Source organism: Neoarius graeffei, chromosome 2, assembly GCF_027579695.1.
Source record: "Neoarius graeffei isolate fNeoGra1 chromosome 2, fNeoGra1.pri, whole genome shotgun sequence".
Lineage (NCBI taxonomy): Eukaryota > Metazoa > Chordata > Actinopteri > Siluriformes > Ariidae > Neoarius > Neoarius graeffei.
The window spans coordinates 45,510,099-45,533,136 of NC_083570.1; the positions used below are offsets into that span (position 1 = coordinate 45,510,099).

General features: G+C 42.6%; 1 protein-coding gene across 3 annotated transcripts in view; it reads left to right on the forward strand.

Moving 5' to 3' along the window:
- pkp2 (plakophilin 2) overlaps positions 1 to 23,038 on the forward strand; it is a 99,932-nt gene that overhangs the window by 11,287 nt on the left and 65,607 nt on the right. For all 3 annotated transcript variants that reach the window (XM_060914310.1, XM_060914311.1, XM_060914312.1), the window contains 4 exons: positions 13,055 to 13,113; positions 13,200 to 13,777; positions 13,925 to 14,060; positions 14,795 to 15,002. In XM_060914310.1, the coding sequence (XP_060770293.1) occupies positions 13,055 to 13,113; positions 13,200 to 13,777; positions 13,925 to 14,060; positions 14,795 to 15,002 (981 nt within the window). The remainder of the gene's footprint in view (positions 1 to 13,054; positions 13,114 to 13,199; positions 13,778 to 13,924; positions 14,061 to 14,794; positions 15,003 to 23,038) is intronic.

Sequence of the window (23,038 nt, forward strand, 5' to 3'; positions counted from 1 at the left end):
AATTTTTAGATTTTGAATGAATATCTCCGATATGTTTCTATCTATAAAGAATATCTTGGATATGCCAAAAATGTGGTAAATTTTAATTTGTTTTAAATTGAACCTATAACAATAAAATGTGAAGGCGCGTGAATGCATTTCAAACCCTCGGTATATTTACAACCCCGATTCCAAAAAAGTTGGGACAAAGTACAAATTGTAAATAAAAACGGAATGCAATGATGTGGAAGTTTCAAAATTCCATATTTTATTCAGAATAGAACATAGATGACATATCAAATGTTTAAACTGAGAAAATGTATCATTTAAAGAGAAAAATTAGGTGATTTTAAATTTCAGGACAACAACACATCTCAAAGTTGGGACATGGCCATGTTTACCACTGTGAGACATCCCCTTTTCTCTTTACAACAGTCTGTAAACGTCTGGGGACTGAGGAGACAAGTTGCTCAAGTTTAGGGATAGGAATGTTAACCCATTCTTGTCTAATGTAGGATTCTAGTTGCTCAACTGTCTTAGGTCTTTTTTGTCGTATCTTCCGTTTTATGATGCGCCAAATGGTTTCTATGGGTGAAAGATCTGGACTGCAGGCTGGCTAGTTCAGTACCCGGACCCTTCTTCTACGCAGCCATGATGCTGTAATTGATGCAGTATGTGGTTTGGCATTGTCATGTTGGGAAATGCAAGGTCTTCCCTGAAAGAGACGTCGTCTGGATGGGAGCATATGTTGCTCTAGAACCTGGATATACCTTTCAGCATTGATGGTGTCTTTCCAGATGTGTAAGCTGCCCATGCCACACGCACTAATGCAACCCCATACCATCAGAGATGCAGGCTTCTGAACTGAGCGCTGATAACAACTTGGGTCGTCCTTCTCCTCTTTAGTCCGAATGACACGGCGTCCCTGATTTCCATAAAGAACTTCAAATTTTGATTCGTCTGACCACAGAACAGTTTTCCACTTTGCCACAGTCCATTTTAAATGAGCCTTGGCCCAGAGAAGACGTCTGCGCTTCTGGATCATGTTTAGATACGGCTTCTTCTTTGAATTATAGAGTTTTAGCTGGCAACGGCGGGTGGCACGGTGAATTGTGTTCACAGATAATGTTCTCTGGAAATATTCCTGAGCCCATTTTGTGATTTCCAATACAGAAGCATGCCTGTATGTGATGCAGTGCCGTCTAAGGGCCCGAAGATCATGGGCACCCAGTATGGTTTTCCGGCCTTGACCCTTACGCACAGAGATTCTTCCAGATTCTCTGAATCTTTTGATGATATTATGCACTGTAGATGATGATATATTCAAACTCTTTGCAATTTTACACTGTCGAACTCCTTTCTGATATTGCTCCACTATTTGTCGGCGCAGAATTAGGGGGATTGGTGATCCTCTTCCCATCTTTACTTCTGAGAGCCGCTGCCACTCCAAGATGCTCTTTTTATACCCAGTCATGTTAATAACCTATTGCCAATTGGCCTAATGAGTTGCAGTTTGGTCCTCCAGCTGTTCCTTTTTTGTACCTTTAACTTTTCCAGCCTCTTATTGCCCCTGTCCCAACTTTTTTTGAGATGTGTTGCTGTCATGAAATTTCAAATGAGCCAATATTTGGCATGAAATTTCAAAATGTCTCACTTTCGACATTTGTTATGTTGTCTATGTTCTATTGTGAATACAATATCAGTTTTTGAGATTTGTAAATTATTGCATTCCGTTTTTATTTACAATTTGTACTTTGTCCCAACTTTTTTTGGAATCGGGGTTGTAGTTTGGTTTAGTGTCGAGTGCTTTCTCAGCCAGCGTTTGTTTAAAAGCAAGGAATCAAAGCAAGCCTAGTTTTGGCAAATTGTCACACAAGTGTCAGATGAATGTACATTACAGATTGTCCTGGGATGACTCATTGTTTGTGAGCTGGTGAGCAAGACTGAACTTCAGTTGCACTGAAAAAAAAAGCTCAGTAAATTCAGCTGCATACACTGGTTTCACATTACCTTGCAGGCATTTAGCAGACACTCATATCCAGAGCGACGTACAACAAGGGGGTACATAACACAGTGCTCCTGGAGCAGAGAGGGTTAAGGGCATTGCTCAAGGGCACAACAGTGTCGGCTTGTCAGTGCCAAGGCTTGAACCCATGATCTTCAGATCTGTAACTCAGAGCCTTAAAGTGCATATTCTGGACCAATTTCGTTTTTTTTTTTTTATATGAAAGTATGTCCCTTTACACACTCATCCAGAAGGGTAAATTTGCACAAGGCCATCTGTCTACAGCAGAAAAAAATAAAATAAAATCGTCTGGAAAAATCCCAAGGGAGTCTGGAGCCAGATTCGTGACGTTACCTGCGGAAGCGCCAGCAGGCTGCGAGAGCTTTGCACGGTTTCAGTGCACAGCCTGTGTAGACCAAGCGCTCCCATTTCTCTCTCGTTGTCCGGTCTTTTGGGAAACAATGAGTACTAATCCCATTAAGATTGGTGTTGCTGCACCCTCCTACAATACATCTGTTAACCATTTTAATAATTACGCCATAACGTTGAAGAAATTTGCAGAAAACCACCAGGTCGTTTTCTCATAAACAAACCAGCGCTGACGTAGGATTCAGAAGGAGGCGTCCCGCACGCGACGTCACGAAAATCAATGTTTGCCGGGAAATCCAAACGGCAAGTTTTTTCAGAGGCGGACCAATTCACCTCAAATGGCTCGATTTCAACTGAATTTTTCTGGTATTGCGCAAGGTAAAAAAAATTGCGCAAAATGTGACAGATATTTGACCAAAGTTTAATATAAAATAGGAGAATTACATTGATCTTGCTCCTGAATTTACCCGTGATGTGCACTTTAAAGCTAGACGGCATTTCGAGTTCATAAAATCGGTGAAATTTAGTTCCCTCTGAAATTTGGTCATTGTGATATGTTTATTTCTGTAATATCTAAAAAAAAACAAAACAGGTCATTCTATGGCTGGGATGTTATTTAATTTGAGGGGATTCCCAAGCAAATAACGTGCATGAAATCACTCACTTCGTGCAGTCAAGCAGACAGAGGAAGTCCATGTGTGCATGCACAGATTTAACTTCTTCTTTTGGGATTTACAGCAGCTGGGATCCAGTGTTGCATTACAGCCATCTACAGGTTTACTTTGACGGTGCACTGACAGTTCCATCATTCTGTCACTAAACGAACAGCTGATCACACCGAGGTGCTCGCTGACCGCCGATATTTATTAATTTGGTCCTGTGTTTCCTTTCCTTTGCAACATAATGTCTTTCGTTTTCGCTTTCCGTTCCTGTAGTCGGTCTTTCACGTTTCATTCACGTCCTCCATTTTTCTCTCCGGTTTCAAATTTGTATCCCACAATGCCTTGCGCAAACAGGGAAAGCCCACCATGTGATGCATGATGTAGTATCTTGTATTGGGTCACGGTGAAGCAGGAAAAAATAGCGGAGAATTTAGGGCCACATGGTTCTAAATTAACTAATTGTTCTGTTTAAAAAAACAAATAAAATTGGAAGTCTGTGATTCGAATTCAGTAGCTTTTGGTCCACTAAACAAAAATAACTGGGTGTCGGGGAAAATTCTTTTTATGACCTGCACTTGAAAAATCTGAAAGGCAGTCTAGCTCTAACTGTTGAGCCACCACTGCTCACATGAATGAGCTGCGTTACATGTACACGATTTTTCTAGCATCCAGCATGATTTGATTTTGTATATTCAAAGCCCCGGGGAAAAAAAAATTGCTCACCCCAGTGCAGGATTGAACCTGAGGTCATTGGGGACGTGAAATAGCAACCTTTATTACTGCATGATTCTTTCACACATGCTTTAAACACTAAGACTTTAGAACGTTATTAGATCATGTTAATACCATGTCAACTGAGCACGACTCACTCCACGTAATTCAAACTAGTAATAAACATGTTTTGATGAGAAACGTCATTTATGTAAACTATACATAATTCCCTTAAGCCTGTGAAGTACATAATGTTTTGAATATGACCGACCGTGTATTCCCTTTTTTCAGTGTAGCGTGACTCCTCATGCATGCGTGTTTCATGACCGTACTCGGTCAGTCAGTGAGCAAAAATTTGTAGGCCGGCCCACCAGGCAGCCCAGTAAAAATATAACGCTAGTATCATCTTATTTATAGATTGATTATTGAATGTACACATCCACACCCATAACACTGAAAGTATGGAACAAAGAATGATAGGAATGTTGTTCGATTACTAGATGAGTCTATTCAACTTGCGAGCCAGCTGAGAACCAGTTTGCTTTTCCATAGCTCGGGGTGCTAAGGGGAGCCACATCAGTTACGTCGCTGTATACGTCAGTTATGTCGCTGCGTTTGCATAAACCTTGGCACGAACATCGAAGCAACAACAACACGGAGAAGTAGAAGCAACAGCAATAATAATGGATGACTTCGTGTTTGTACAGCTGCTGCTTCTCGTCGCTTAAAAACGGCGACCTTTCGCGGTCTTGCTATTGTTGTTGGTCTTAACTAGGGATGGCGAAAACTAAAAAAAATCTTGACCGACCACCGAGCCTCATTAGCCGGTTAAAGTCGGTTAACCTATGAGTTTAAACAGGGATGCAAACGGCGCGCCTTTTGGCGGATGCCGCCTTTTTCACGGCTGAATCGTGCAGATCCGATTTTTTTTTTTAGGGGGGGCGTTGGAGTGTCTGAATAATTTCATCAGAATAAATTCTGTATTAAAATTACTAAATAAGCAAATGCCGTTACAGTCCATGAAACATAGGAAGTATGAGAAGAAAACAGTAAATCAGAAAGCTGCGCACATTTGCGCAGCTTCCACGAAAACGTGCGCAGCTTTCTGATTTACTGTTTTCTTCTCATACATGGCGTTGAAAATAAGTCAAGTGCTAGAAGAAGTACATAACATTCAGTGATGGGAATAACGGTGTTAAAATAAAGGCTGTTATAACGCCGGGTAATCTAATTAATTAGCTACAATCGTTATAACGCCGTTACCAATATCAACACGCCATTACCGCATGGTATTGAAGTTGCTCTGAAGCCGTCACCGACTTGGCTCACAGACATAAAAGCTGCGTTTGTCACTCCCCCTCCAGACACCGCTGTCATTTCATTCTCTCCCCTTCCCTCCAAAAGTCGGCATCTGCGCCTTTAGTTTGCGTGGAGAGATCTGATCTGCAATAACATGCATTGTTGGCTACAGATCGAAACATACTTTCAGAATGCACTGGCCAAGGCAGGACTAAACTCCATGTGCCTTCTAATAATTAAAAAAAAAACAGAATAGTAATTTGTAAGCTAAAAAGCCTGTCTACACTTTTCTTTCGCCGAGTGGCAGCTGTCTTCAACTGGGGCGGGAGGGCGGGACATGACTGAATGGGTGTTTCTGATTTGTCAGCTGTCGTCCTTACACCGCATGGCATGCCCCAAGCGTTTACAACACAGAATTCCAGGTTCTCCGCACCAAAATCGGCAGCTTCAAAACGATTTTTTTTTTTTTAACCGACAACCAAAAAAAAAATTAACCGGTTGACATTGATTCGGTCAACCATTGGTCAAACGGTCATCGGTTAACATCCCTAGTCTTAACAGCTCCGCCCCCCCCCGCTGACGTAAGCGGTTCTTTCCTCTGGCCCAGCAGAGAGTTGGTGCTAGCCTGGAACCGTTTTTTCTGGCCCCAGAGCCAGTTCTTTGTCAGTGGAAACAGAAAACCCGGTTCCAAACTAAGCACTGGCCCTGAACCAGCCCTGGAACTGCTTTGGTGGAAAAGGGGCATGTGAGACATTTTCCATGGTTTTGCTTCTGTACACCACCACAATGAATTTGAAATGAAGCAATCAAAGTGTGATTGAAGTGTCGACTTTCAGCTGTAATTCAACAGGTTTGACAAAAGAATTTCAACCGTTTAGAAATTACAGCCTTTTTTTTTAACATGGTCCCTCCATTTTCACAGGCTCAAAAGTAATTGACAGAATTATAAGCATTGTTTTTATTAATTAGATGCACGTCCTTTGCAGGGAATGACCACCTGAAGTCTGGAACCCATGAACACCACCAAATGCTGAGTTTCCTCCGTTGAGATGCTTTGCCAGGCCTTTACTGTAGTTCCTTTCAGTTGCTGCATGTATGTGGTCTTTGTGCCTTCAGTAAGTGAAAAGCAGCTGAATTGGGTCAACTGACTCGACCTTTTATTTAAGACCATTCAGTTTCTTTGCCCTAAGAAGCTCTGAGTTGCTTTTAAAGTGTATTTTGGGTTGTTATCCATCTGTACCATGAAGCGCTGTCCTGTCAGTTTTGCAGAATTTGACTGAATCTGAGCAGAAAGTATATTTCAGAATTCATCCTGCTACTTCTATCAGCACTCATCAATAAACATCAGTTCCATTGGCGTCCATACATCCACCATGTTGGACAGATGATGTGGACATACTCTACTCTTCCTATCATTCTGGTAGAAGTTAATCTTGGTTTCATCTTATTACATTATTACATGGCATTTAGCAGACGCTCTTATCCAGAGTGCAAAAGTCAGGTATATAAAGTGCTGAACTTCTAGACAAGAAAGTTCTAGTGCCAGCTGAACAAGTGACAGCAATATCTAGTGTAATATGCTGTTGAAATACCAATACTCAAGCAGCCAAGGAAACAAACCAACCATATAAAGTACAGTGTCTTGCAAAAGTGTTCATCCCCCAGATGTTTGTCTTGTTTTGTCGCATTACAAGCAGAAATGAAAATGGATTCTTGGGGGGGGGTGGCACCATTTGATTTACACAACATGCCTACAACTTTAAAGGTGAAAATATATATATATATTTTTTGTGACAAACAATAATTAAGATGAAAAAAACAACCAAACCCAGAAATCTGGAGTGTGTTTGGGATTTACCCCCCCCAAAAGTCAGTACTTTGTAGAGCCACCTTTTGCTGCAGTAACAGTTGCAAGTCTCTTGGGTTATGTCTCTATTAGCTTAGCACATCTAGCCACTGGGATTTTTGCCCATTCCTCAAGGCAAAACTGCTCCAACTCCTTCAAGTTAGATGGGTTGTGTTGGTGTACAGCAATCTTCAAGTTATGCCACAGATTCTCAATTGGATTGAGGTCAGGGCTTTGATTAGGACATTCCAAGACATTTAAATGTTTCCCTTTAAACCACTCCAGTGTAGCTTTAGCAGTATGTTTAGGGTCATTGTCCTGCTGCAAAGTGAACCTTCATCCCAGTCTCAAACATCTGGCTGACTCAAACAGATTTTCCTCCAGAATTGCCCTGTATTTAGTGCCATCCATCTTTCCTTCAGTCCTGACCAGCTTTCCTGTCCCTGCAGATGAAAAACATCCCCACAGCATGATGCTGCCACCACCATGCTTCACTGTAGGAATGGTGTTCTCAGGATGTTGGGTTTGCGCCACATATGGCGTTTCGCATGATGGCTAAAAAGTTCAATTTTAGTCTCATTTAACCAGAGAATCTTCTTCCATATGTTTGGGGAGTCTGCCACATGCTGTTGGGCAAACTCCAAACGTGTTGTCTTAAGCAGAGACTTTTTTTCTGGCCACTCTTCCATAAAGCCCCACTCTGTGGCGTGTATGGCTTAAAACGGTCCTATGGACAGATACTCCCATCTCTGCTGTGGATCTCTGCAGCTCCTTCAGTGTTCTCTTTGGTGTCTTTGTTGCATCTCTGATTAATGCCCTCCTTGCCCGGTCTGAGAGTTTTGGTGGGCGGCCTTCTCTTGTCAGGTTTGTAGTGGTGCCATATTCTTTCCTATTTGCTATAATGGATTTAATGGTGCTCCCTGGGATATTCAGAGTTTGGGATATTTTTTATAACCCAACCCTGATCTATACTTCTCCACAACTTTGTCTCGGACCTGTTTGGAGGCTCCTTGGTTTTCATGTTGCTTGCTTAGTAGTGTTGCAGAGTCAGGGTCCTTCCAGAACAGGTTGATTTATACAGACATCATGTGACAGATCATGTGACACTTTGATTGCACACAGGTGGATCTTAATCAACCAATTACGTGACTTATGAAGTGAATTGGTTAGAGCAGCTCTTATTTAGGGGTTTCATACGAAAGGGGATGAATACTTATGCACACTCCAGATTTCTGGGTTTTTCATCTTAATTATTGTTTGTCAGAGTAAAACAACAATTTTCACCTTTAAAGTTGTAGGCATGTTGTGTAAATCAAATGGTGATAACTCTCTAAAAATCCATTTTAATTCCAGCTTGTAATGCAGCAAAACAGAACAACCAGCAAGAGGGATGAATACTTTTGCAAGACAATGCATAACTAAAAATAGAGAACTCAAACAGCTAATCCCAGGCTAGACAGTACACAGCCTGGGTTGGTCTATAGCAGGGGTTTTCAAAGTGTGGGAGAGTCAGCCCCCCCTCGGAGAGCAAATAAACAACAGCGCCCCCCCCCCCTTACAATTTTTGTTGTTGCTATACTTAATGTTCCATTCGTATTTAAAAAAATGGTTGTTGTACACATTTTCTTTTTCACATTTTAAACATCTGTGCTTTTTAAAACATCTTGTTTTACACGTTTGAAACATCTCATAGCATCGTTAGCTAGCACCACTTGGCAGACAACACACTGTGGCAGTGGAGCATCTTCAGATCCAGTCCAGGAAAATCCAAACTTTAAATAATCGTGGTCATACTTCCTTCTTTTTTCAGTCCCCCCAGGATTCCGCAGGCCTTTTTTGTGATTGTTGCGGGCTAAAATGTCTGATGTTGCAGGGGTTTTCCAAAAAATTGCGATGAAGGTTGCGGTGTTTTTTAGGTTTTTGTTGCGATTACATTGCGGGAGGAAGTGAAAGTTGCGAGAAATTGTTGCGATTTTCTCTTTTTGTGATTAAAATTGAGTGATATGTTAAATATTAAGTTATTACTGAAAAACTATTGATTTAAAAAAAACCAAAAGACACTGAGAAATGGTCCTATAAATAACTTTACCAATATAAAAGATTAGCAGGACTACAAAAATGCAGAAAAATAGGCTTTCCTTATCCAAATGCACCTGTTGGTTCAAAAGTTAAAGTGCAGAGAACCTCACAGCACAACATGAAGTTACCTTAAAATATAATATAAATGCCTCAGCTTCACGGTGGTGTAGTGGTTAGCACTGTCGCCTCACAGCAAGAAGGTCCTGGGTTCGAGCCCCGTGGCCGGCGAGGGCCTTTCTGTGTGGAGTTTGCATGTTCTCCCCGTGTCCGCGTGGGTTTCCTCCGGGTGCTCCGGTTTCCCTCACAGTCCAAAGACATGCAGGTTAGGTTAACTGGTGACTCTAAATTGACCGTAGGTGTGAATGTGAGTGTGAATGGTTGTCTGTGTCTATGTGTCAGCCCTGTGATGACCTGGCGACTTGTCCAGGGTGTACCCCGCCTTTCGCCCGTAGTCAGCTGGGATAGGCTCCAGCTTGCCTGCGACCCTGTAGAAGGATAAAGCGGCTAGAGATAATGTGATGTGATGTGTGATGCCTCAGCTTTCATGTAAGAAAAAAAAATAATACTAGTACTGTGTGCAGGCAGTCTCTCCTGAAGACTAAATTAAACAATAATTATAAACTAATAAAATAAATGGCTCAGTCTTCATAGAAGAAAAAAAAACAATTTGAACAGAATCTCACAGTATGATGCTGAAGCTGCCTAAACAATGGAAAATAAAATACCATTTTGGCAAAAATGTTGGCATCCATTAAATTCTTGTATTAAGTAAAAAAATAAAGTGTACACAGTCCTTCACTGTAAACATTACACACTTTCAGTAACAGAATTTAAGCCTGTATAAACACTGACTCGCACATCATGCAATGTTGTCAGATACTGCTGACGTTTTCCAGCCCAAAATATGTTCAAAACCCGCCAAAATGCACTTGAAACCGCCCAATCTGGCAACACTGCGCGCATGCTGCTTCTCTTGAACATATACACGGAAGTAAGGCGGAAGGGAGTTTGTTGACGTCACCTCAAGACGACGCCAACGATTGGTCAAATTTGCAGGAAAGTTGCGGTGATTGGATATAATTGCAACACCGCCCTGAATTCACGGGGATTGGTTGAATTTGCGTTGAAGTTGCAAATCACAACATCCTGGAGGCTCTGTTTTTTTTTTTTGCTTGGCCCAGACTCTGTCTCCTCACTCACTGTAGCTTTAGGTACTAAAAATTGATCCATTTTGTCTCTGGCAAAGGCTAGCTGAAGTTCACTAAATGTCCGCAATAGTAACTTATTCTGGTTTATTTTTCCTCACGTTGCGCCCCCCCGAAGAACTCTGGCGCGCCCCACACTTTGAAAAGCCCTGGTCTAGACCAAAACACAGTTACACAGTAGGCAGGGAAGAAGGGGAGAGGTGCAGACTGAAGAGGGGAGTCTTCAGTCTGTGCTTGAAGGTGGTCAAGCAGTCGGCAGTTCTGACCTCAATGGGAAGGTCATTCCACCAACAGGGAACCAGGACAAAGGTCATCTGTCCAAAGACTCTTGCAAAACTCTGTAGGCTTTCTATCAGTCAGATCTGGCCTTCCTGTTCTTGAGTGTTACCAGTGGTTTGCATCTTGAGGTAAACCTCTCTCTGTATTTGCATTCATGAAGGTGTCTCTTGATTGTAGACTTTGATAGTGATGCGCCTGCTTCCTCAAGAGTGTTCGTGGCTTTGCTAAATGTTGTGAAGAGGTTTTTCTTCACCAAAGAAAGAATTCTACAATCATCCACTTGAGATGTCTTCCAGGTTTTTTGGTGTTGCTGAGTTCGCCAGTATAGTCCTTCTTTTTAAGAAGGTACAAAATTGTTGATTTGGCCACTGATTTTGGTTTCTACTCTCTCACCGATGGGTCTGTTTAGTTTTTTCAGCCTAATGATGGCCTCTGATTAACACCTCTTTTGGATTGCATATTGAGAGTTCTCATGAGGCCATCCTTAAAAAAAAAATCCGTTTCCTGTCCACCGGGTGGGCAAAAAAAATTTCAGTCGGGAGGGAGGGATTTATTTATTTATTTATTTTTTATTATATATGGATGGATAAGAAATCGCAATGCTGTTTGCTTTTTCTTTCAGTACTTTTTTTTATTACAAAAGCAGACACATTTAATAAAATATGACAGTTTAATCAACTGAAACTTGTACAAAAACCTTAAGTTAGCATTTTAAATGCTGACTGCAACATCTGCAAAACTTTTTTACAAAGGTACTTAAAATGTCCGACACACGGACTTTTTGTAGTTCTAAATCGAGCGTTAGGCCGAGTTCGGATGAAATTACACTATTAAAATGATCACTGAATGATTTGTTTTTCTGAATCTTGACTATTTTGTTGTTCGCTAGAATACCATTTTGCGATTTCACACTTAAGCAAATGTTTGAAAACTCCGGATCTCCTTCCTTCATGGTGGCTGCCGGGTTTTTTTGTGCCGCACGGCGCATGCGCAGAGCTGATTCGACAGGGCTTTCCACAAGCGCCGGCTGCCGGCCACGCAATTAAGTCCAGCCGGCTACTTTAATGACTATTTTTGTAGCCCACAGGCTCTAAATATTAAATTTTCGATTTTAATAAAATTAAATGTTTATCTAACGGACTGACAATGTCAAACTGAACCGTTGATCAAGGGAGAGTAACTCATCCGCGCCCCGACATGCGGTGTGCGCGCGCACTCAGCTGCGTGAATGGGTCATGCACCGAAAATAAGAGATTTACAAGCCAGGAACGCCTCATGATGCAATACGCAAGAAAAGAAAGAAGATTTACTGCCATTTTACTTTGTATTTGAGTAAAGTGAATAAATAAATGGTCTGTGGAAAATACATTTAATCCTGGGAACTGCATGCACAGGAGTTTATTTTGTGTTTACTCCCCCCGGCTGGCTACTTATTTGTCATGGCTGGCTAGTATGAGCCTTAGTGGAAAGCCCTGGGAATGCGGAAATGTCAAGTTCGATTTTAGATTTACGAACCCGAAAAAAATGTCGAAAAACCGGCGTTAAAAAAAAAAAATTCAACCGCACAAACGGCACTCACCCAGCCGGTGGACCGGAAACAGAACATTTTTTTAATAATGGCCTGAACAGTCGCCAAATGGCAGTTCAATACTCGGAATCAACTCCAAACCTTTTCATCTCCTTAAAGGAGAACTGAAGTCATTTTTAAACTTGCTTTATTTCTTAATTAACGTGTTATTCACTTACGTTTTCGGTTTTAGTAACCTTATATCGTGACTCGTATTGGCAACTAATTGCAATTAAATATTCTACTTATCGGGCTATTCGGCTTTTAGCTATGTTGAATTTGGTCCACGGCAGGCGTCACTTATCCGCGCGACCTTCACGAGACTTGTGCGAGACTTCGAAATGTGAAGTGTCAGCGCCGCCATTTTAAAAACTGTTTTCCAAACGAATTATTGCACAAAAACGAGTTTAAATGACGATTACTGCCGACTTTTTTCAAACTTTCCTGATTGCTATCAAAACAAACAACTTCCGGCTTGATTACGTCAGCATTCGAAAGAGGGCGCGCGCGTCTTTTGACAGCGTTGGCTGATGTTGGTCACTTTGATTTCCGCTGTACGTTTTACTTCCGTCCTACGATGTCTCGCACAGGTCTCAGCGAATCTCGTTTACAGCCATTGCTTTGACATATGGACTGATATATTACAGAGCGTATTTCAAACACTCATAACTTGCCATAGCAGCGACAAAATGGCTGTCAGAAATGCATTCCGATATTTAATAAAATGAGAGAAATAGAATTTTGATGATAAAAAATTTGCCTTCAGTTCTCCTTTAATTTGTCATGAAATGATGGAACAGACCATAACTGGCCATGAAATTGCTTATCAGTCAATTGTATGATTACTTTTGGAGCCTGTAAAAATGGTTGTAATTCCTAAACAGTTAATGCGATTATTTTTTGCGAAACCCCTTGAATTAAGCTGAAAGTCAAACCCACTGTGGTGGTGTACAGAGGCAAAATTATGAAACGCGTTGTTGTCCAAATACTTATGGACCTGACTGTTGGTTATGAATTTTGTATTTGGGTCTCACTCTGTGACTAATTTCACAGGTAGTGCATCTAGCGGCCAATTTACAAGTACCACACCTTTCAGAAGTAGCGCTATGAAGGTACAATCTTGCTTTCTTTTGAAATTAAGACATAATACAGTTTACGTCTTGCATCTAAATTTAAATTGAAATCATTTTTACATCAGCTCCACACGCCTTTGAACCATAACGATGCTTCAGGACGAAGTAGATCTTCGTTTAGGATGAATAAGTCTCATTGGGCGAGTCTGCGGTTTCCTCGGGTTAATGGCGGAGAGTATGGGATGTGTCGATATGGCTCATCAGGAATCAACTTCGCCTGGGGATCTGCAGGTCTTACTCTCCCTGTGATGCGAGCTGTGGGTTCAGTCGACCGTCTCCATGGGACCTTCCCCTCGCAGAACACCGCCTGTTCCGAGATGCTCCAAACCACTCGGCCGTTCGCTACACTTCAGCTTCCTATCAGTCCTGCCTTTGACGACAGTCTTGATGATGTCTTCCTACCTGACAATTCAAACGTCATCTCAAGTGCACCGCATCAGAAGGTCTTTTGTAAGAAACAGACTATTCGCAGAGCAACTAGTCTGCAAGGAGATGCAGTGTTTGCACCACCGAACATGTCCCTTGTGGCTCAGGAGAACAGGCAGAGGCAGGAGACAGTGAGAAGACAACCTTCACTGGTCAGAGCACGCACAACGAAAATGACAGTGGCCAAACAGCAAGAAGCAACAGCTGACACTCTAAAGTAAGGCTTGAGAAGTTCAGTTGTTCCTGAGCTTTAATTCTTGATTGGTTAATCTGACGAGGAATAAAATTTACTCACCAAGGGATTTAACTATTAAAATAAATTTTTGCTCGAGTTGGAAAAGATCTTTGTGTTTGTGCTGCACAGAAGCAGAAAGAAAGATGCACCGATGACGATGAGGATGGCTGTAAATCTCCTGACTGAGAAGAACCAGGAAATGCAGATCTCTGCTGCAAATTTCATACAAAACCAGTGCTTCAACAGTGCAGATGCTAAGAGAAGGGTGAGTCAAACTGTTCTCATAATTTACAGCTGCCCCTAAGGCTTTCAAAGAGATAAATCAGGGCTGACAATTTTTGTGTCTGTGATTTATTTTCAAATTCTCATCTCATTATCTCTAGCCGCTTTATCCTGTGCAGGGTCGCAGGCAAGCTGGAGCCTGTCCCAGCTGACTACGGGCGAAAGGTGGGGTACACCCTGGACAAGTCGCCAGGTCATCACAGGGCTTATTTTCAAATTATATAACAATATTACAGACATGGGCGGCACGGTGGTGTAGTGGTTAGCGCTGTCACTTCACAGCAAGAAGGTCTTGGGTTCGAGCCCAGCGTCTGGCGAGGGCCTTTCTGTGCGGAGTTTGCATGTTCTCCCCGTGTCCGCGTGGGTTTCCTCCGGGTGCTCCGGTTTCCCCCACAGTCCAAAGACATGCAGGTTAGGTTAACTGGTGACTCTAAATTGAGCGTAGGTGTGAATGTGAGTGTGAATGGTTGTCTGTGTCTATGTGTCAGCCCTGTGATGACCTGGCGACTTGTCCAGGGTGTACCCCGCCTTTCGCCCGTAGTCAGCTGGGATAGGCTCCAGCTTGTCTGCAATCCTGTAAAACAAGATAAGTGGCTACAGATAATGGATGGATGGATGTTGGTCTAGAGCGACATGTAATCTTTATAACCCATATACATTTATGACTGGTATGTAAATGTTAATCATTTCTAACCCACCCACTCCTCCACACTCCAGCTGGCTATGCTGCATGGCATCCCGAAGCTTTTAAAGCTCATGGAGTCAGACAGCAGTGAGGTGCAGCAAGCTGCAGCTGCTGCCTTGAGAAATGTCATCTACGAAAACAACGATAACAAGATGGAGGTGAACAACCATGAGGGTGTCGATGTAATTCTGCACCTGCTCAAGGAAAACCGCGACGTTGAAACCCGGCGACACCTCACGGGTTTGTAACATTCCAGTTTTCGTTCACTAGTCCTGACATTTATAAATCCACTGCACATGTACAGTGGTGCTTGAAAGTTTGTGACCCCTTTAGAATTTTCTGTATTTCTGCATAAATATGACCTAAAACAACATCAGATTTTCACACAAGTCCTAAAAGTAGATAAAGAGAACCCAGTGAAACAAATGAGACAAAAATATTATACTTGGTCGTTTATTTATTGAGGAAAATGATCCAATATTACATATCTGTGAGTGGCAAAAGTATGTGAACCTTTGCTTTCAGTATCTGGTGTGACCCCCTTGTGCAGCAATAACTGCAACTAAACGTTTCCAGTAACTGTTGATCAGTCGTGCACACCGGCTTGGAGGAATTTTAGCCCATTCCTCCGTACAGAACAGCTTCAACTCTGGGATGTTGGTGGGTTTCCTCACATGAACTGCTCGCTTCAGGTCCTTCTACAACATTTTGATTGGATTAAGGTCAGGACTTGGCCATTCCAAAACATTAACTTTATTCTTCTTTAACCATTCTTTGGTAGAACGACTTGTGTGCTTAGGGTCGTTGTCTTGCTGCATGATCCACCTTGTCTTGAGATTCAGTTCATGGACAGATGTCCTGACATTTTCCTTTAGAATTCGCTGGTTTATTCAGAATTCATTGTTCCATCAATGATGGCAAGCTGTCCTGGCCCAGATGCAGCAAAACAGGCCCAAACCATGATACTACCACCACCATGTTTCACAGATGGGATAAGGTTCTTATGCTGGAATGCAGTGTGTTCCTTTCTCCAAACATAACGCTTCTTATTTAAACCAAAAAGTTCTATTTTGGTCTCATCCGTCCACAAACATTTTTCCAATAGCCTTCTGGCTTGTCCACATGATCTTTAGCAAACTGCAGATGAGCAGCAATGTTCTTTTTGGAGATCAGTGGCTTTCTCCTTGCAATCCTGCCATGCACACCATTGTTGCTCAGTGTTCACCTGATGGTGGACTCATGAACATGAACATTAGCCAATGTGAGAGAGGCCTTCAGTTGCTTAGAAGTTACCCTGGGGTCCTTTGTGACCTCGCTGACTATTACACGCCTTGCTCTTGGAGTGATCTTTGTTGGTCGACCACTCCTGGGGAGGGTAACAATGGTCTTGAATTTCCTCCATTTGTACACAATCTGTCTGACTGTGGATTGGTGGAGTCCAAACTCTTTAGAGATGGTTTTGTAACCTTTTCCAGCCTGATGAGCATCAACAACGCTTTTTCTGAGGTCCTCAGAAATCTCCTTTGTTCGTGCCACGATACACTTCCACAAGCATGTGTTGTGAAGCTCAGACTTTGATAGATCCCTGTTCTTTAAATAAAACAGGGTGCCCACTCACACCTGATTGTCATCCCATTGATTGAAAACACCTGACTCTAGTTTCACCTTCAAATTAACTGCTAATCCTAGAGGTTCACATACTTTTGCCACTCACAGATATGTAATATTGGATCATTTTCCTTAATAAATAAATGACCAAGTATAATATTTTTGTCTCATTTGTTTAACCGGGTTCTCTTTATCTACTTTTAGGACTCGTGTGAAAATCTGATGTTGTTTTAGGTCCTATTTATGCAGAAATATAGAAAATTCTAAAGGGTTCACAAACTTTCAAGCACCACTGTATGTTATATGGGATGGATTTTACTGCTGAAAACCATGTTACCCAGTAAACCCAAGTCTGTGTGGTTAATCTGTAGCAAGGCACTCTTGCGTACATAATCCTCGGCCACTTTAATATGAGCGCCTGTACACCTGCTCGTTCATGCAATTATCCAGTTAGCCATAAGCATAAAATCATACTGGTCCAGGCTAAGAGCTTCACATCAGACATCAGAATGAGTAAAATGTGATCTCACTGACTTTGAGAGTGAGATGGGCTGGTTTGACTATTTCAGAGACGGCTTATCTCCTGACAGGAAAGCTACAATAAATCAAACAACAACCCTTTACAACTATGGCAAGCAGAAAAGCATGTCAGAATGCACAGCCTTGAGGTGGATCAGACTACAATAGTGGAATACCACATCTGGTTCAGCCAAGACCAAGAATCTGACGCCATCATGGGCACAGACCCACCCAAACTGGACAGTTGAGGACAAGAAATCTTCTAGTCATTTGAGTGACTGTGTACTTCCTGGCAGCTTCAACTAATCTGGGGTGGGTTTCCTCTGACCTCTCTCATTAACAAGACCCCTCCACCCACAGAGCTGCTGCTCACTGCAGGTTTTTTAATCCCTGCTCCAAATTCTCTGTCAACTCTTGAGCCTGTTATACATCAAAACCCCATCAGATCAACAATTTCTGAAAAAAATTCTCATTTTGGATGTGAAAATTAACTGAAGCTTTTGATCTGTTTCTGCATGGTTTTATGCTGCTGCTGCTACACGATTGGCTTATTTTTGAAAACTGAACGAGTGTACAGGTGTTCCTAATAAAGTGGCATAAATGTATGTAGCTAAATAGTGTATAACGTGTAGCGCTTCGGATTTCATATGACTTTGTCGCTGTACATCAGTGTTGTAGTCGAGTCACTAAACCTCGAGTCCAGTCTCGAGCCCCCAGTGTCCAAGTCCAAGTCAACTCAGTCATTCAAGAAAATTGAGTCGAGTCCGAGTCGTCCACTATTGATCCAAGTCGAGTCCGAGTCGAGTCCGAGTCGAGTCCACTAATAATCCAAGTTGAGTCCGAGTCGAGGGCGGCACGGTGGTGTAGTGGTTAGCGCTGTCGCCTCACAGCAAGAAGGTCCGGGTTCGAGCCCTGTGGCCAGCGAGGGCCTTTCTGTGCGGAGTTTGCATGTTCTCCCCGTGTCCGCGTGGGTTTCCTCCGGGTGCTCCGGTTTCCCCCACAGTCCAAAGACATGCAGGTTAGGTTAACTGGTGACTCTAAATTGAGCGTAGGTGTGAATGTGAGTGTGAATGGTTGTCTGTGTCTATGTGTCAGCCCTGTGATGACCTGGCGACTTGTCCAGGGTGTACCCCGCCTTTCGCCCGTAGTCAGCTGGGATAGGCTCCAGCTTGCCTGCGACCCTGTAGAACAGGATAAAGCGGCTACAGATGATATGAGTCCGAGTCGAGTCCACTATTGATCCGAGTCGAGTCCACTAATAATCCAAGTTGAATCCGAGTCAAGTCCACTATTGATCCAAGTCGAGTCCGAGTCGAGTCCACTATTGATCGGAGTCGAGTCCGAGTTGAGTCCACTATTGATCGGAGTCGAGTACTGATCCAAGTTGAGTCCGACACAAGCCCCACTATCAACAGGGCAAATAACATGAGAGAAGGTTAACACTAGTTCATTGGTCAGCAAACCCCACAATCAGAGCAATGAACATAGCGTGTCACTTCCTTCTCTGGGTGGAGTCTTGCCAAATGACGATTGAAGTTTGAGGTCGTCCCCGTCGTCTCCTCGATAGTTCTTCTACATATGAAACACACAGCAGTGCATTTTTTTTTCCCCACTGCACGAGAAGCCGTATAAGCAAAGCGGACAATCCTAGGGGCGTTCTCTCCAGGCATTTTAGCACCATTAACGTTAGTTTGTTCCTGAACATGACGTATGAACAGGTGAATGTGTGTTCTCTTGCACAAAATTAGTATAAAAATTAATGTAGAGATATAAACATCTTATGCCAAATTATTAAAATAAAGAAAAAATCCAAGTCCTTGTCTCCAATTGACAAGTCTGAATGCAGTTAATGCACGAGTCCGAGTCATCAGTGCTCAAGTCCAAGTCAAGTCACGAGTCCTTAAAATTAGGGCACGAGTCAGACTCGAGTACTACAAGCCTGCTGTACATAAATCACTTTGAAAATTAAGCAACTCCAATTGTTTGAACTTGACTCCTCCAAAACATGATTAGTTTGTCACTTCCTATTACTATTTTGTATTCCCCAAGTCAGTTTGCGTTTCTGAAAACAGCATGAGGGCTAACATGGCTAACATGAAGCCATCGCCTTTTTGTGAACAACTAATTTGATGTCACAAGATGGCCAGAAACACTTGGACACCTGTGATTGGCTAGCATGACACTCATCCACTGAGGGAGAGGGACAACATGTCAACATTTCCACCGAGAGTTTTAACTACAGGCCATGTGTCGTAGGGCATTGTCAATGTTCAAACTAGCGATTTTCCTGTGACGACGACAACAACAAGAATCAAAACAATCATCCTTTCAATCCAACTTCAAAGACTGTGGGAGCATCTGCGCTTTCTTCAAATGATAAAATTAAGTCAAGCATTTCCTTTGTAAATGCAAATAATGGAGTAAATGTGTGCGCCAAGCACACAGTGGGTACGGGAAGTATTCAGACCCCTTTAAATTTTTCACTATTTCATTGCAGCCATTTGCTAAAATCAAAAAAGTTCATTTTATTTCTCATTAATGTACACTCAGCACCCCATCTTGACAGAAAAAAACAGAAATGTAAAAATTTTTTGCAAATTTATACTAAGTAACTATAAAACGCACAATAGAATTCAACACGATATCACTTTAGATCCATGCATATATTTGAAATTTATGATATTGTATGTAATGCACACACATCTTGAAACATCGATAAAGGACATTTATTGTCAAACTCAATAATTAATTCACAATAAAAAAATTCAAAGTGACAGTTGGTCCATGTTCGGACCGTCATGCTGGAGATTCTGGGTCTGTGTCGTCCAGGGGTCTCAGCAGCAGTGACTGAGGGTGTCAGGAATCTGTCACGGAGGTGAGCTAGCCTGATGTGCTGATCCTGAACTGGCGTCGTGACTCGAGGCTGACCAGGGCATGGACGATCCCTGGTGCTCCCTGTCTGTCTGTAACGCTGACTCAAACGGGAAATGGTCGAATGACCTCTGTCTGTGTACTTCCGGCACGCAACATCCCGATGGCCTGTTCACGTTGATTTTGGCTTAGGCGTGGCATCTTCAATAATGACAATTTTCCCATCATTTCCCCCGGGTATTTATAGGCAAGATTGTGTGTGTACAGTGTATGCAAAATTTGTTTGAAAATTAAAGCCTGTCCATGTCATTGACTACCCGAGTCATATTGTACGTTATTGAGTACAACTCCCTTAAATTCTGATTTGAGCACAGATTTGGAACTTATTCGGGCGGAACGAAGTTATTTTTCCATTGTGATATATTTATTTTCTTCTTGAGATAAACTCAGCACGAATTCAGCAAGTTTTATCAATGTGCGTTTTTAAAGTTACTTAGTGTATTAAACTGAAATATCACATGGTCATAAGTATTCAGACCCTTTGCTGTGACACTCATTTAACTCACATGCTGTCCATTTCTTCTGATCCTCCTTGAGATGGTTCTACTCCTTCATTGGAGTCCAGCTGTGTTTAATTAAACTGATTGGACTTGATTAGGAAAGGCACACACCTGTCTATATAAGACCTTACAGCTCACAGTGCATGTCGGAGCAAATGAGAATCATGAGGTCGAAGGAACTGCCCAAGGAGCTCAGAGGCAGAATTGTGGCAAGGCACAGATCTGGCCAAGGTTACAAAAGAATTTCTGCAGCACTCAAGGCTCCTAAGAGCACAGTGGCCTCCATAATCCTTAAATGGAAGAAGTTTGGGATGACCAGAACTCTTCCTAGACCTGGCCGTCCAGCCAAACTGAGCAATCGTGGGAGAAGAGCCTTGGTGACAGAGGTAAAGAAGAACCCAAAGATCACTGTGGCTGAGCTCCAGAGATGCAGTAGGGAGATGGGAGAAAGTTCCACAAAGTCAACCATCACTGCAGCCCTCCACCAGTCAGGGCTTTATGGCAGAGTGGCCCGACGGAAGCCTCTCCTCAGCGCAAGACATATGAAAGCCCGCATAGAGTTTGCCAAAAAACACATGAAGGACTCCCAGACTATGAGAAATAAGATTCTCTGGTCTGATGAGACGAAGATTGAACTTTTTGGCATTAATTCTAAGCGGTATGTGTGGAGAAAACCAGGCACTGCTCATCACCTGCCCAATACAATCCCAACAGTGAAACATGGTGGTGGCAGCATCATGCTATGGGGGTGTTTTTCAGCTGCAGGGACAGGACGACTGGTTGCAATTGAAGGAAAGATGAATGCGGCCAAGTACAGAGATATCCTGGAAGAAAACCTCTTCCAGAGTGCTCAGGACCTCAGACTGGGCCGAAGATTCACCTTCCAACAAGACAATGACCCTAAGCACACAGCTAAAATAACAAAGGAGTGGCTTCGGAACAACTCTGTGACCATTCTTGACTGGCCCAGCCAGAGCCCTGACCTAAACCCAATTGAGCATCTCTGGAGAGACCTGAAAATGGCTGTCCACCAACGTTCACCATCCAACCTGACGGAACTGGAGAGGATCTGCAAGGAAGGATGGCAGAGGATCCCTAAATCCAGGTGTGAAAAACTTGTTGCATCATTCCCAAGAAGACTCATGGCTGTACTAGCTCAAAAGGGTGCTTCTACTCAATACTGAGCAAAGGGTCTGAATACTTATGACCATGTGATATCAGTTTTTCTTTTTTAATAAATTTGCAAAAATTTCTAACATTTGTTTTTTTTCTGTCAAGATGGGGGGCTGAGTGTACATTAATGAGAAATAAAATGAACTTTTTTGATTTTAGCAAATGGCTGCAATGAAACAAAGAGTGAAAAATGTAAAGGGGTCTGAATACTTTCTGTACCCACTGTAGATTTGCATTTACATTTACATGTGAAAGTAATAGTGCAGCACCTCTGTTTGCAGGAGGCATTTTCACTATTGAGGAGATGACACCTGAAGGTGGTGAAAATCAAAAGTACTTGCCTCTTAGGCCCAGTTTACATTAGACCGTATCTGTCTCGTTTTCTTCGCGGATGCACTGTCCGTTTACATTAAAGCGCCTGGAAATGCCGGGAAACGGGAATCCGCCAGGGTCCACGTATTCAATCCAGATCGTGTCAGCTCCGGTGCTGTGTAAACATTGAGAATACGCGGATACGCTGTGCTGAGCATCGTCATTGGACAACGTCACTGTGACATCCACCTTCCTGATTCGCTGGCGTAGGTCATGTGACGCGACTGCTGAAAAACGGCGCGGACTTCCGCCTTGTATCACCTTTCATTAAAGAGTATAAAAGTATGAAAATACTGCAAATACTGATGCAAATACTGCCCATTGTGTAGTTATGATTGTCCTTAGGCTTGCCATCCTTCCACTTGCAAGTGGTAAATGACGCGCATGCCCGACATGCACTGAGATCACACACACAGCAGCTCAGTCCCGAATCATTGCTCGTGCACTTCACTCGCGCGCTCTGTGAGCTGCGTAGGGCCGGAGTGCGCACCCTCCAGAGGGCACTCGCTGTTCAGGGCGGAGTGATTTGGAGCGCAGGATGCCTGCGGAGCCGAGCGTATCCGTGTATTGGCGTTGCTGTGTGCACGCGAATCGTGTATTGGTGTTGCTGTGTGCACACTAATCGTTTTAAAAACGTTAATCTGATGATCCGCTGATACGGTCTAATGTAACCCCACCTTAGTTCAAGCTGAAGTTATAATATTGATGGGGAAATTATGTAGATGTCACAAAGTCCAGTATTAAAGGGGAACTGAAGGCAATTTTTTTTAAAATCAAAATTCTATTTCTCATTTTCTCATTTCTATTTATCTCATTTTGAAATGGCGGCGCTGAAGCTTCACGTTTTGAAGTCTCGCACAAGTCTTGTGAAGATCGCGCAGATAAGCGACGCCTGCCGTGGACCAAACGAACTACATTCAGCATGGCTAAAAACCAAAAAGGCTAAGTGTAATATAATATGCCAAGACGAGTCACAATGTAAGGTTACTAAAACCGAAAACGTAATTGAATAACATGTTAATTAAGAAATAAAACAAGTTTAAAAATGACTTCAGTTCCCCTTTAAGTGACTTTTTGTCTTTGTATATTTACATGAAATGACTGACAGGAACACAGTGCTATCGTGCTGAAATTTCTTATGACTCGGAGTCAAAACCTGTATGACCATAACTA